This window comes from Pleurodeles waltl, chromosome 4_1 (assembly GCF_031143425.1).
Source record: "Pleurodeles waltl isolate 20211129_DDA chromosome 4_1, aPleWal1.hap1.20221129, whole genome shotgun sequence".
NCBI lineage: Eukaryota > Metazoa > Chordata > Amphibia > Caudata > Salamandridae > Pleurodeles > Pleurodeles waltl.
In genome coordinates this window covers 521819967-521835793 of record NC_090442.1, presented here as the reverse complement: position 1 = coordinate 521835793, position 15827 = coordinate 521819967, and the positions used below count along the sequence as shown (strand labels likewise).

Here is a 15827-nt window from a genome sequence, read left to right as displayed (position 1 = left end):
TATTGCTGCCTTCCCCTCTGGGGAAGTACTTCTGGACTCTGCAATCCACTCCTGAGTAACCTGCTGGGAAGGCTGCCTAGGCGTAGTGTAATTGTCCTTCCTCATTGTGCACAGTTTGTCTCAGGGGAAGATGATTACTACTAATCCTCTATTCCAGGCAGACAAAGGACAACCCCCCCAGCGATCAAGTGCTGCAGTAAGCACCAACAGTCTCAGGAGAATGCCAAGGTAATCCAAAGGCGTTCCCACTACAGCTGCAGCTGTTTGAAAGGCCCCACATGAAAGGTCTAGCCATCAGGACAAGTTACTCAATCCATGAGGACTTATAGCCCCATGCTACTTGCCGGTCTGCTTTCACATGCCTCTGAGTGGGATCCCGGTACAGTTCAGAATCCCCATCTGCCCTAAAGTCTCCTGAGTCCAACAGTGTCAGCCATACAGGCCCGACCCCCGAGCACACCCGCTCTAGCCACCCAAAGACCCTACCTGTATTGAACCTTAGACGCTCCAGGCCCGCTGCACTCCGACCGCTCCTCGAGGAGGTGGCCCCACGCGGCCGACAGCTGAACTCACGTTCTCATCTCCAGGGCGCTCTGCACTGCACTGAATCCGCCTTCAGCAGAGATCAGGGCATGAAGGGTACTCTGGGCTTGTTATTCTGTAACACTGCCCACTGCAAATGCTGCAATGTCTTGTCAAGTAGGGTAATCTGAATTCTCCTGTGGGCCATCCCAGGTCCAACCTCAGCTCCCCCAGTTCTGAGGTCTCTGTGAGCTGCCCCCAGCAAACAAAAGCAAGATCCAGTTGCCACAGTGCCCCGGTGTGCCGCTGCACTTTTCTCCTTGTTGCGGTCTACAGCTGCTTCACTCGCTACAGTGGGTCAACCATGGGGGTACTCTGGAGCAGGTCCGATCTAACTCTCAGCTGCCCCGTCTTTGTTCCATCACCTATAATGAGAGAGCACTTACCGCTGCCATGCACTGGATCTTTCTGCTGCAATCATCGGTACCGGCCTTGCCATGCCTTGAGGTTGCGGCCTACGGTTGACCGCCTGCCGGTAACAACTCCGTCACCGTTGCCCTCAATCACTCCCCGTCCCCCTCAATTGCAGGAGGTTGCAGTACAGGATACACTTTTCTGCTGTCTGATTATGTGGGCAACATAGCTGGATTTCGCAGGATTAAGCTGGGTGGGACGGGAGCTGGCTCAACTATGTCCTGTCAGCCATCTTGCCAGGCCATGCCCCCTGTTTATTTTTATATTTAAGTACATGTCATATATGTCATGCAACTGTTACTTGACCTTTGTCCCACTTGTGCCAAAGTTGTTTCTGCAACTAGGTGGTGAGGAAATTTGCCAATGTACTTATCCCATGTGCTAAGAGGCAAGATGGAGGCCCTCTTAGAATGTCTGAAAGTCACACTAGCCATCTCAACCTACCATCTTTGGCAATGAGACTGCCTATGAAGTCATAGCAAAATACTTTAGAGTAGGTTGGCACCAACATTCAATATGAACTTCCAGACTAAAGTTGTAGTAAAAGGGTTCTTCTGTAGGCTTCACAGATTGAGGCACGTCATTCTTTTCATCCAATCTCATCCGCACATTGTGACTGTGGAAGCCCTTGTCAATTCTAAACTAGATTATAGGAAAACTTTTTATCTCCAATGCCCAGCATACTTGCTAATTTAACATCAGAATGCACAGCATTTAGTGGCTGGCATAGAGGAGAACTACTGGTGCTGCCAGTAATATCTTGATAGACACAATGGGTGCCTGTCAGGAAGCATATGATCTTTAAAGCCTTTTTTAGCATTTAGATGCATAAAAGAAACACTCCCTGGGTACATGTAAAGCCGCATTCACCTGTAGGTTTTCTGAAGTCAAATGAATTAGGGGGATCCTGGCTCTACTGAAATGTTATTTTACAGTAGCAGTTCCCTCTCTGTGGAGTTGGATCCTTCCTGTGGTGTGTCTGATATGGGGCTTTGTAGGAGAGTGTAGACCATTTTTATTTAAACAGGTCAAATGAGTTTAGCTGAAGGGGAGCAGTTCTGCACATATTTTTTCACCCTGGCTAGGTTTATACATTTTTTTACACTACAAAGTTGGCCCAGTTTGCCTAATGCCCCACAGTAGTGTTCAGTTTTTATGGCCTAATCCTTTTATTCTTAAACAAGGTCAGAGACATGTGACTCCATTCACCAATGGGAACATTTTCTTATAAACAATAAAAAATGCACCTTTGCATGGTTGATTTATTCTAAAGTGAGGGGAAATCATTGTGCAGCCAAACAATGGTAATGCAAGAATGAATGTAGAATGGGACTCCTGAGTGAGCCAAACCTACCCTCTGAGCTGCCATATACATGATGAGTACCAGGGGATCTGTGAATAGATTGGTCAATGCTCTGAGCAGCCTTTTTGAAGATCTTGGATGGAACCTGTAGCTCTACAGTTAACTTGAAAACATTTTGTTATGAAAGTGAAAATTATCATCCAGGTACCATGGTGCTGGATCATGAATACAAATATTGTTCAATACCAGATCAATGATGCCATTCCCCCCTACAATGGTTTTGAGCAGACTTATTTCAGCTAAGTGCAGCACTTTTACAATGCATGGGGGAGGTCTTAAGTAGCAGCCACACAACTGTATAACTCATATCCAAGCCTGTTGCTTGGCAATCAGTGGTAAAGTCATCACTGAAAAGACACTAGCAGATAACCCTGGGTGAGGTTAGGAGCAATTTCAGCACAACACTGACAATCTCATAGTTGACATTTACCACTGCAGGTTTTGCAAGTCCAATGCAAATCAAGTAAGGAAAACTGCCTGCCATGCATGGTAAACAGTGTGAGTTCTACTGTTACACATTACAACCAGCTGTAAAGATGAGGGGAGAAAAGTAATGATTATTTTGGAAATATAACTTTCTAATCATAGAAGTTCACAAACAGGGACCCTGACGTAAAGCACACAAGAGACAGTATGCTTAAGCAAACAACAGGTGGCATGAAACTGCAGATCGAGCAACAAACTAAATAACTCAAAAGGAGTTTAAAACTCTTAACTGGTTAGTGGAAAAAATTGAAAGCAAGATGGAGGGGCACAGGAGTAATGAGAGATGAAAGATTTATAAATGGTGGTCTGTAAATATAGACCTGCTTGTATTTTACTACTTAAATTATAATAACTTATAAGGCTTAATTACTTGTCATTTCTAAGGCAATAGTAAAAAGGAGAGAGAACTGGACATAGGAGCAGCACATACTCATCATTCTTCATTGTTAGTTTTGACTACATATAGGAGTTGTCTTGATTTGATATAGCATTTTTCTAGATATGTGACAATTGACTTATGCTTTCATAGCAGCCTCATTGCTTAAATAATTCTTTTTACTTTACATGGGTTAATTCACAATTTATTTCACAATGGACTGAGCAAAAGGTTACACAAAGGATTTGGACTCGCTAGCTGGGCTTGTAGCTCTGATTTTTCCTGGGTTCCAATTGAATACACAGCTCTTTGCTTTAATGTACTGTTAGGTAGCTTGAACTAGAATGTGTACTCCCCTGAGGTGGAGAAAAGGAGACAAACACAAATCTCAAAATGGGGAGAGAAGTAAAGCCAAGCAAAACGATGAGGGATAGAATAAATGTTAGTGCAATAGTATATAGAGCTTCTTATTAAGTTCAGAAGAATAAAGACACCACTGTTGTTTCTTTGGTTTAGCCTTTGAAGAACAGACACCCTGAGGAGTTTAAGTACAAAGATACAGAGCACAAGAGGTGAAAACAGAACAAAACAGGAACAGGCATCAAAACATGCATGGACTCCCCACTTCCCTGCAAGTTTATTTGAGACACATGAAGAACACAGTATAAAGTGCAAAAGGAAACCAGTTGTAAAGTTTCCCATTTAAGGTCGAAGACTCATTTAGGGGCGAAGGAGGGTCATAACCTAGTCCCATAGCATTTACAGGATCTTCCGTTTTATTGTTGCTTTCAGGGTCTGGAATTTTGTTTTGAGCACCAATGAATGTCCTTAGGCAGATGAATTCTTGGAATGGATAAACAGTGAGGGTAATCTTGGCCTATGTCTAATTTGCAGGTTTGCTTGCATCTCCAGTGCATAGCCACTTGAATCATTCTTTCTAGCATCTATTGGTGTGTGTGTATGCATAGGGTCTATGGTTTATGGGGCTTTGTAATTGCCATTCCTTATACCACCAGCTTTCCTTGGAGCAACCAACCATCTGGGCGGGAGTGGAAACATCACACTATTGGTTAATGAGGTTTATGTGCTGTGAGGACCACAGACAGCAGTGAAGGCTAGATAAACATCAAACAACAATGAGTCTGCCACCAGTTTGACATGAAATGTGGTCTTTTTTAAAGATATGATTCAGTGGTCAACCTGTAACTGTACAGCACCAAGACTGAACTCAAACTTTGGAACAAGGGACGCATGACAGTGCTAACCTTAATCCCGCCTCTTATCACCAAACAACAATTCCTGTTGTTTGATAAGGTATAAAATCTAGGCTATACATTTGAGACAGGTCTTAATTTAATACCATGGATGATGTCGTCTGCAGCTGTTTCCACCAACCCCATATTTTGAAACATTTTACTGCTTTTATTATGTTCAAATACAGATCTGGCGGTGGGAACAAATGTTAATAGCAGAATGGACTACAGGAACTTACTCTTTATGCACATTCCTGTGTAAAACCCCAGGTTCTCCAAACAGCCAAATATGTTGCTGATGATTTGCCTAATGGGTTAGACAGAAGAAACCCATTACTCAGCCCTGTTGATCCCTACAATGACTTCTGATCAGAGACTGCATTTCTTTCAAATTAGGCCATCTTCCCATCGAAATCATTCATGCTTTTGATTCCACTCTATCTAACTCCAAGAGCTTCCATCTACCAGCCTCGATGGCAAGAGAGGCGCAAAAATATACTCCTCCTTAAAACCAATGGGTAAAACTCAAGTCAAAAGGCAGCAGGGGCTTCTCATATCCAGACCAACCCTTCTGTTCACTTCTCAGAAACATTCTGGAAATTCAAACTCTTGGTTCCCTAGAAATACGCAAAAAATCCATCTCTACGTAACCTAAGACACAGGCGCAAATGTGGCCCGCAACAAGGGTCTTCATGTGACAGTGACTCACAAGGAGTCACAGGCTCTGTGGCCACTTAAGGGACCAGAGGAAGGGAAGGGGACCACAATAATAATGAATATAGATGGCATCCCAGGTACCGTTGCAGAGTAGGATATTCCATACTCCAGACAGACGTTGTGGCGAGCTAGCGTCTCTGAACTCTGTTGCACGTGCTTGGCGTGGCTTACTACATAGGCAGGGATTAGCTCTACTATACTCTCCGCATATGCCCTTGGGGTGGTGTGCTTGGTTTGAGTTGTGGGGGGATAAGAGTCTAATACAGGCTATGGGCACCCTAGATATCACCACTATGGGCGATCTGTTTGAGGACGGTGTTATGAGACCATGGGAAATGATAGAAGAACGGATTGCTGGGCCGGCTGCACTGCTCCAATATCAATATTGCAGGGTGAGACACGCTATGGCAGCTCACTTGGGGGAGGATATGAGGGAGCCTCCAGATATGCTGTCCTTGTCCATGGTACTAGTGAATGACCAACCACGGAGACTAGTATCATGTTTATATGCGCACATGCAGAAGACACGTCTCAATGAATTGAGCAAAGCACGAATTGAATGACAGAGAGATTTGGTGGTGCAGCTCACTAATGATCAGTGGCGTTATTGCTGTTCTTTGACTCGCACTGTCTCCTTGAATGGTCGACATCGTCTGATCCATTTTAAATATTTAAATAGAGTAAGACTCTATAGATATGGCTTGTGCACTAATGCGACTTGTCCCAGGTGTAGTGAAGACCACGCAGGTTTTCTCCATATGTCTTGGGCCTTTGCCGGGGTGCAGCGATTCTGGGGGTCGGTTTTCAGGGAGCTGGAGGCGATATGTGGACAGCGAATCAGTTGTGAACCGATTTTGGCGCTTCTGGATTGGAATAGAGACTTACCAAAACCAATCAGAAGGTTGGTGGCTATTGGCCTGCTGCCAGCCAAGCATCGAATTGCCATGCGTTAGGATCGCAGTCCGGTGCCGACAGCGGAAGAATGGAACAGATATATGGTGTCTTGTGGCACGCAAACAGATGTTTATTGCGAGCTACTTCCACCAACTAATAAACCAGCGAAGTATTGGGACATCTACAAACAATATTTAATTGGTAAAGAAACAGGTGAACCAGAGGGCGTGCGTGATGGCTTGGATATGGATATTAACAGTAATGTGGAGGGCTCCTGTTAGAACTGTCTGGACTACATTGGGATTGTCTGGCTCTGTGATAATTGTCAATTATATTGTGATTGGATGCAATTGCTTTTTTGCCTTTACTGTATGTGAAAGTGTTTAAAAGCATAAATAAAATAATAATAATAAGAAAAAGAATAATGAATATAGATCACCCTTTAACAAGTAACAGACATGACAGAACAGCCTCCACATACATAAAAAAAACAAAAAAACAGTATTGAACCCAAACACAATCTTTATTGTAAAGTGTCTGAAATGCTCTGGAACAGGAAAGTGGGGTACAAGTGACAACAAACTATGAAATCTGCCCCCCTCAAACTTATGTCCATGTATGGGTGCAGGTTTACTGCTTTATGGAATTCACAAACATTCCCAGAAGTACTCCTGGAATGCTGCTCTAGACACAGGTTTCCTGGAATAATTATGGGAATATCAGGTATCTATTCCTAAGTGCCCTACCTTCCATAGATTTCACCACCGTGGGAAAGTCTCCACAAGTGGAACCAAGTCCCCTGTTCAAACAATAATTCTAATGTTTTTTTCACCTACGCAGTGAAAACCTTCTTCTTTGAGGAGAACGTCTAATTCCTACACTAATGCCAAATGTGGGGGTGATTCATTCCTCTTCCCGTCCTGAAAGGGGAGTTACACCAGACCTTTGATAGAGTAAATATTCAACCGATTCTAGGGTGGAAGGTGGTCTGAAAGGTGCATATTTGTAGGTGTTTCCGAACCTCCAAGACAACCCACACAGTGGAATGCCCATTTCCCACTCCGTACGTGGGATTAACGAATGAAGAATTCTTCGCACTCATGGCAGAAAAACCTGCACCTGTAAATACATATAAGCCTGCCAGAAATCCATGTGTGGATTCTTGGAGGGAGTAAAAATGATAAATGAATTCATAAAATTACATTCACAACCAACTTTACCTTTGTGGATTGCCACCGTAATGTTAAATGTGTGTTCACCTCTCATTGTATAAAATGTGTATATCTGATGTTAGAATGCAAATAACGATTTTGTTCAAACAAAAAAAATATTATGAAACATTAGGACAAATAAAAGGTCTGTGCACAACAGAAACAAATGATTAGATGGGGAAAGATGAATAAAGGGGCATGTCTATTACAGGGAGAATTACTTGGATAAGAAAGGGTGCTTGTTAGTGGCATGCTTACTTACTTGACAACTTTCCCATATTTGGAAAAAATCTGAAACAAATAACACATAAAAAGCCTCTTTAACAATATAGTATTGTGATCATCATGGGGTACAATAGTATTTATGGGACACATATATCCTGAGAAATTTCCAGTCTGAGTTTTGCAAATGTTGCAATATATAATATACATGATGCTGTCCTTGTCAGAAAACAATTCTCTGTCTTTTAGTTTACAAGAGAAATAGATGCCAGGGACCCACTAGGCATGATTTAGGCCTTGTAAAATAGCAGCAGAAGGACAAGTGATGAGGGACTAATGACACATCAGAAGAATTAAGATGGAATGCTCAAATTACTCTCAACCACTGGCAACATCCCAGGGTCAAGACAGATCTAAATATGGATGGGTCCAATTTGAGGTTGCATGGTGGGTATAAGAACAATGGTTCGGAATGCTGCCTGATTGGTTGCCAATCTTTAGGCTTTTGCAAGCATCCTTCCATCACCTTTTGTGTGTTTGATGTACTGCCCCAAGGGTATGCCCAGACGTAGGTGCCTTGCTCACTGTGCTACTGGAACCAAGATACACCAGAATGAAGAGCTCCAATCAAGGCAAAACTGGTCTTCGGTTGCTTGTGTTCTGATTTGGAGAGGATCTGGCTTGGCAGTTTGGGTTGGTCTGTTCCTATTGGAGCAGGGTCAAGACTAATTTGAATATGGCTGTGTCTTATCTGAAGTGGCATGGTGGACAATAGAACAATGGGTTGCAATGCTACCCGGAGCGGTTGCCAGTGGTTAGACTTATTGAAAGCATTCTTCCATCACCTTTAGTGTGACACAGGCTACTTAAACTTCATCAGAGAATTGACAAGCACTCAAAGATTCATCTAAGGAGCTGGTCACACAATCAGATGTGAACCTATGATCAATAGAGTGCAGTTATGCAATACCCCCATAGCTCTCCCCCACTGTCAACTATTTAAAAAAAAAAAACGAATCTTTGGGTATTGCACAGGTGTAAGGCAATATTGTGCTTGGGGCCTGGTCACAAGAAACAAAAAAAGGCATGTGGGAGATTGTCCCAAGAGTTAATACATTAATATCTGTACTTACTCTGTGTAAATCATTGTTGGTCAGTGAGAAGGGCAGATTGGATACATAGGCAGTACTCTTACTAGGTGCTAGGCCCCCACTCATTTTGCAGCTGTGAAATGAATTTCCAAACATATGTTAAAGATCACAAAACATGCATTGGAATGACAAAACACAATACAATAGTGTTTACAATCCCCTTCATAAATGAAACTGGCTACTCTCAGTCTGCTAATTTATTCAAATTAACATTTACACTAACCTGCAATGTTGGACCAAAACAGAAAATGACACTGAACCAAATATACCTTTGCATTTGAACAACATACATATATATTGGATATTTGTGCTATTTCTTACTTTCAAGAAGTCCCCAAAAGGTAAGGAAGAGAGTTGACCATGCTGATCATCTGAATGAGGCTTACAATATAGACATGACTACTCAGATAACTACTCCTCATATATCATGCTTCTTGGCTTCCTACATCCAGAGACAGAGATCCATACAGAAATAAACAAGGCAGGTGCCACAGTAGGAACAATTAAGGATTCTTGGAAAGGTACATTTGAGAATAAAGAGGGTATACATTCTAGAATGCCACCTTTAATGGCAAGCAAAATGGTTATGTATGAAAATAACTGAAATAATCTGAATCACTAGTAATTACTCCGGACTCCTTCCATGCCACGACTGGTTAGCTGGCCTATCCCATTACAGAACGCGACAAACCATGTGCAAATCAGCCTCAGGCTGCTTCAATAGGAACAGTCTGTTTTGGGTTCCTCTTAGCACCTAATTTAGACGCCCTTATTTTAGCCTTAGCCCAGTAGCCTCTATCCTTTTACCGAAATACACAGTTTTATTAATTTTATTATATTTTATTGCAGCTTGCTTTTCAGCATGGTTGTTTTTATATTCTAATCAGTTGTCTTTCTGTGAAAGCGTTGTTGTTCGTGCTCTCAGTTTTTTTGCACAACATTTCACTATGTGCCCTGGTCAAGGCTGTCATGTTTATACACAATAATTTACTAAGTATTGCCACTCCAAGAGTTATGGAGGTAAACCTCAAGCCCTAGGCTTATCATGATGTCAGGCCTGTTCTAGAACACAACTTGTTTGTTATATAAACACCGCATGGGCCAAAGTATGGTAGAGGGCATTCCAGCCATGGCCGTTTGGGAATGTACATCCATCTATTGACATCTCTGCTGATCCTGAACTTGTCCTTCCAGCCAACCGGGAGGAATGCCGGCAGACAACAGGCAGACCCTTGCCCGCCTTTTAGGGATGGGGTCGGGGTTCCTTTTATAGACCGGGACAGGCAGAAGGGTTAACACTGCTATGCTCTCCTGTAAGACATTAGGGTGTAGGTAGGAATTATTTGAGCTCATTATTATGTCAGGATATTTAGACTGTTTAAATGTTTTACTCTAATGGTTACAATCATCACTGTATTATGTTTCAACTTCCTAATAATTGCAGCTTATGCTTTTCTTTTAGTCATAGAATGCAGTTGCTTCAATAATTACATTAAAACATACCCTGCATCTCTTTGTCTACCTTTGCATGCGTAAAACTTTGTGCAAGTGAGAGAAAGGGGTATGATCTGTTCAACCACAACTTCCCTGAGGGGTCAGAATGTCATGTTTCTAGGCTGCCACAAATAACCTTTACTTTCTAGGTTTGGGGGAGGTGATGCTAGCTAGCTGATAAAGTCAGGCCGATAGCTTCCAGTCGGTGTGGGACTCAGTCACCCACATGCGGTGGTGCTGCCATCCTAGTGGAGAAGTGTGGTTCAATGGTTAGAGCGGCAGACCCTGAAGCAGAGATCTGGCTCAAGACCAGGGTTCAAGTCCCGCTTCGGCAGGTCTTGGGCTCAATTCCCCTTGACCAGATAATTCTCGCCTCGGTGCCTAATCTAATTCATGGGTCCCACTCTGCAACTCTGGGCAATAGCTTGCTTAATCTCCACAACGGCCCCAACAGCGCTTGGATGCCTGGCTTCACCCTGGGGGTGCTCAGGAGTGGGCGCCTCACAGGGAAAAGCCAGGAGGGGTTCCATAGCGGTATGAGTACAGCGCCTTGAGACCCTAACGGGTGAGTAGTGCGCTATACAAGTGCTAATTTACATTTAAACTTAACAGTTTTACCCCAATGGTAAGAGCCCTACAACAAGTCCAATTCAAACTACCAGGCCACCTACTTTCTGAACAGAAAAACAAGCAGTCCCAGGCAGGTGATCATAACTTTGAGCCTGATCAAAGAGGTAAAGCTTTAGTCCCATGGCAAGTGAAAAAGGGACCTATGTCTAGGCAACATGCACTAATTATGGAAAATCACACAGAACTGATGGATGGAACTGAATTAATCTGATCTATTGGGACCTATACACTAGCATCATTTTGGCTTGTCTGTGACACAACCAAAGGAGACTTCTCACTTGCAAATCAAAATTAGTCATTAGTCCCGCTCCATATAAACAGGCAAGACCAAACTGCTGGGTAAACCCAAACAGTTAATACTATGTTGCATTAACTTTTAATCTAGTAGATCTGAAATGTGACTTAAAGGAAAGATAAATCTGTCTATTCATGAGGATTTATGTCCAGTGGGCTTGCTCATTAAGATGTTTTAGTGTTCCCATGAACTTGGATTTCAAACAACTTAATTAAAGCCTCTTTGTGAATAAAACAGTCAATAATTTAGCATGCTGGTCATTTAACATCATACTGTATATTCATTAGTATGCTATTATGTGGAAGTCAATTTGTAGATAGATGTTCCTGTATCCCTTAATAAATCAGGGTGTATACACTGCCATTAAGATATGTAAAGTATTTTTTTAGGTTTGGCTTCACACAATACCTCAATTCAAGGTTGCAAAAAGAGACTTCTACTAAACTTGAGGAAGATCTAAGTTAGAAATAAGTTACTGTTCTGCAATCCTCACTACCCTGTAAAGAAATGAAAGATGTGCTTTTGGTTCTACCTTCTTATAAAGAAATGTTGCATATTCAAAACATCCATGTTCTGATTACTCTTACTAGGCAAATCAAAATGCTTTGCTTTTGCAGTCCTTGCTTCTCCAAGGAAAGAAACTCTGAAGAAGTTGTACTGTACTGTCAAATGTTATGCACAGTACATTACAACAGCAGGTCTTCCTGGTGCTTAGAAATGGGCTACTATCTCCAGAAACAAACCCAGACACCAGGAAGAAGCCAGGGGCTTAGAATTGCTTCAGAAAATGATTTCCAGCAGGAAGGTAAAAAAACCTGGAGACCAGAAAAACCTTTGAACTCTCCAGGCCAAGCACCAAGGGGTAGAGCAAGGAGAAAACTAGGCAAGAACTGGAGAAGGAGTAGATTCCACGAATCCCTCTTATAGCACCACTGAGGATGTGAAAATCTTCAAGAAGCAGTATGGCCATTTTCAACTGGGAAAAGAATACAGTAAACAATGAAATTATATATACATATATCATACTAAATATATAATACTTAATCAGGATAGAATGCTATTTTCTTAGTACTTGGCACATTACATTTTTTTTTTATTGATGCAGGTGCTAGAATTCTCCCTGTGTGTGGCGTTACTGAGAAGCCAGCAAGCACAGAGGAAGTCATCTCAGAATTCCTTGCTGGCTACCCATGACGCGCAGGAGCAAAAATAGCCAAGACTAAGAATGCTGAAAGCAAGCCTGCTACCCAGATCAGGGCCACAGAATGGTCGAGAGCAGGGCCTCCCAGAGATCATACGTGCCTGAGTACCCTGTCCAGGACTGTGGTAGTGAAATGCTAAGGATGAAATCCTTACAGTGCAATCTCTGCAATCTGTAATAAATTTTGGTCAGTTTAGTAAAAAGTATCAACACCTGTTATTTTGGAGTTTTTTTGCGTGCAATAACAATGATGTCAAACATTAGCCTGTACACATAGGCTGTTTTAAACTTGTCACCCACACAGTCCTGATAGTCTCTGAAGAAACAGTCTTTAAAAGGTAATGTTCAATGAAGAAGTCTGTCAAACAAGTTTGTCAACTTAGTAACAATGTCATTTCATGCAGACATAAAGAAAGACCTTGGAATGAAGCTTTTTTTTTTCTATATATATCTGTTTTATTATTTCAAACACATATATTCAGTTACAAATTCAAATAACATGATTCAAAAATCAAAGATCAAGAACCGAAAACTGGGTCCATGCATTCCATTATCCAAGGGCCAGTAAAGCATTTGTTTTCTATTGTATAACACAGATATATCTATCAAGGAGTAATAAGCGACTTATTCAAAAGGTAGTTATACAGTACATCCCAATATTTTGTTTTGCCCCTGCATACTCAAGGAGCATCTGGTATCTTTTTTTTTTTTTTTATCAAGTGGGTTACTGTTCTCTCCATATCGCAGTCAGGCAGTACCATCTATTTGCTCTGATTCACTGCTGGTTACAAACTGGGGCTCAAGTAGTTAGATAAAAACAGCTTTGTTAACATTTTACAACGGACATTACTGCTATACCTCCCTGTTCATGGCGGGCGTTCATAATTTGTGATTTCCAACTGTGCAACAAGCGTATCCCAAACGTCATAACCTGTGTGTGCCTGCCCTCCATCTCGTAACACTCGCAGTTCCGCACGTGCCCACCGCAGTGTCATGACTCGCCACTTATGCATTTCCGGTGCTCTTGGTGCCTTCCAATTCATAGCAATCAATCTTTTGTACATAATAAATGCCAGGTCGGCAAACCTATGAATATATGTGTCCTGTTTAATTCTGGTTCTAATCCCCAGTAAACAAGATTTCGGTTCCAGTAAGAACACATGCTTCGTGATGTCAGTGACTACTGCCACTACCTTGTGCCAAACTTTCTGAAGGGGCCCACAATCCCACACCATGTGATAGAAGTGAGCTGTGTGTGTCCCACAACGGGGGCATGCCGGACTAGCTGTAGGGTACATGCGGTGAATACGGGACGGGGACAGATACGTTTGGTGCACAAAATTAAACTGGGTATATTGAAACCTAGGGTTTCGTGATACTCGCTGCACTTGTTGGAGGGTCACCAGCCATGTCTCGGGGTCAAAGGCGCGGGGAGAACTGTATTGCATCTCTGTCTCGCTACCTCAAGTCCGTTACCTTCTATATCCATTAGAGCTTTATACAAATTTGTAATCACTTTTGATAGGCCATCATCAGAGAGCAGAAAGTGTAATGTGTGAGATGGTATAAATTGTTCGGTTCCCACCTGTCTCTATCCCTGCCTCCGCCCATAATGTTAGGGGGTGTGTCTTTAGCAATTGCATGCCTCCTGGTATCTGATCCAGCGGAATGAGGGGTGAGTATGGGGGACTAGTTCCTCCTTTCTATACATATCGTTTCCAACAGACATGTGCTGCTCTCAACAAGCAATTGTCGGTGTTATGTTTCACTGTGCGGTCTGTTAGCCAGGTGTACACGGGGACGCTCTGTAGCTGTGTGTGTATCCATGCTGCCACTGAGGATTCAGGTCTACGTATCCAGTGTAATATCCATTGTAGCTGTGCTGCAGCATACTAATGTTCAAAATTTGGGGAACCCAACCCCCCTTCGCGCAACGGCCGCTGCAGATTAGTAAGCGCCACTCGGGATCTACCGTTTCCCCATATAAGTCATAGCAGTAGCCTGTTCAGCTCGCGGAAAAAGCTTCTAGGCAGAACTAATGGCAATGCAGCAAAGTAATAAAGGAGTCGCGGGAGCACCAGCATATTTTCTATTGCCACCCTTCCCATGGGGGAGAGGGGAAGCAAACACAAGAACCGGAGCGAGCCCTTCATACAGCATAGCGCGCGGCCCAAATTGCCATCTCTCAGGTCGTCAGGTCTCTGGTAAATCTGCACTCCCAAATATTCAAATAGGTCAAAACAACACTTCAACCTTCCCGCAGGAAGCTCCTCCCTTACCGCTATAGGCAGGTCAACCAGAGGGAATAAGCAGGACTTAGACCACTTAACTCTCAGTCCCGAAACATCTCCATACTCGTCTAGCAGAGACATCACCACGGGCAATGTGGCCCCACCCCTCTCCAGGCAAATCGACGCATCATCCGCATGTAAGGAGATTATATGGTGCATCCCCATCTGGTAAATCCCCCACTGCTCGGCCAGTGTGTGCAACCGAGCCGCAATCGGCTCCATTGCAATGACAAACAACAAAGGTGATAGAGGGCACCCCTGTCTGGTCCCCCTATCAATGGGGAAGCTGTCTGATATTACTCCTCCCGTTTTAACCCTAGCCGTAGGGCCAGCATATAGTGTCTGCACCCATCGTACAAAACCATGGCCAAACCCCATGCAGTGTAGGGTGGCAAACAAAAAGTCCCAGCCTAGTGTGTCAAACGCCTTCTCTATATCCAAAGACATTGCTACATTACCATATGCATCTGTGGGAGTATCTCCAATGATGCCCAATAGTCTGCGGATATTCAAGAACGTATTGCGCCGTGGTATAAAACCATTTTGATCTTCGTGTATCAGAGTGTGTATCACGGGGCGAGTCTGTTTGCCAACACATTGCCCCAAATTTTGCAATCTAAGTTAAGAAGAGATAACGGCCTGTAGGATCTCACGTCCGTGGGATCACGACCGGGTTTGGGGAGCACCACCACCAGCGCCTCTCTGCGTGACCGTGGGAGTTTCCCACTGACACATGCCTCCTCAAAAAACCGACAACAGTCGCTGCGACAGGTGTTGTGCATACATGGCATAGTACTCTATTGGCAAACCGTCCACCCCCGGTGTCTTATTGCAGACTATTTATGTTATGGCTACTCCTATTTCCTCTATTTGGAGGGGTTCATCCAACGTTGCCATATTTGTTGCCGATAACTGTGGAAGAGGGGCCTCACCCAGGAAGGCCTCCAATTGCCTAGCATCGCAGCTCGTTTGCCCGCGGTATAATGTCATATAATAGTTCTTGAAGGCATTGTTAATTGCCTCCTGCGAGGTGACCATAGTTCCGTCGTTCAGGTGTATAGCCCCAATCGGTGTGTGTTGCTGATCCTTTCGCAGTAGCCATGCCAACAGTTTCCCCAAGTGGTCACCATCTGCTTGCAATCGCATAAGATGATAATTATAATCATGACGTCGGAGATGTTGATCCGCCTCCTCATAAAGCACTCGCTTATTGCGAAGGGATTCGATCAATGCCCTATTTTGTGCGA

General features: G+C 43.2%; 1 protein-coding gene across 3 annotated transcripts in view; it reads right to left on the bottom strand.

Annotated features, from left to right (window-relative positions):
- ZCRB1 (zinc finger CCHC-type and RNA binding motif containing 1) overlaps window positions 1-15827 on the bottom strand; it is a 115251-nt gene that overhangs the window by 66364 nt on the left and 33060 nt on the right. For all 3 annotated transcript variants that reach the window (XM_069228846.1, XM_069228847.1, XM_069228848.1), the window contains 2 exons: window positions 8652-8742; window positions 7559-7587 (listed from right to left, as the gene is read on the bottom strand). In XM_069228846.1, coding sequence (XP_069084947.1) covers window positions 7559-7587; window positions 8652-8735 — 113 coding nt within the window. In that variant the 5' untranslated portion in view covers window positions 8736-8742. The remainder of the gene's footprint in view (window positions 1-7558; window positions 7588-8651; window positions 8743-15827) is intronic.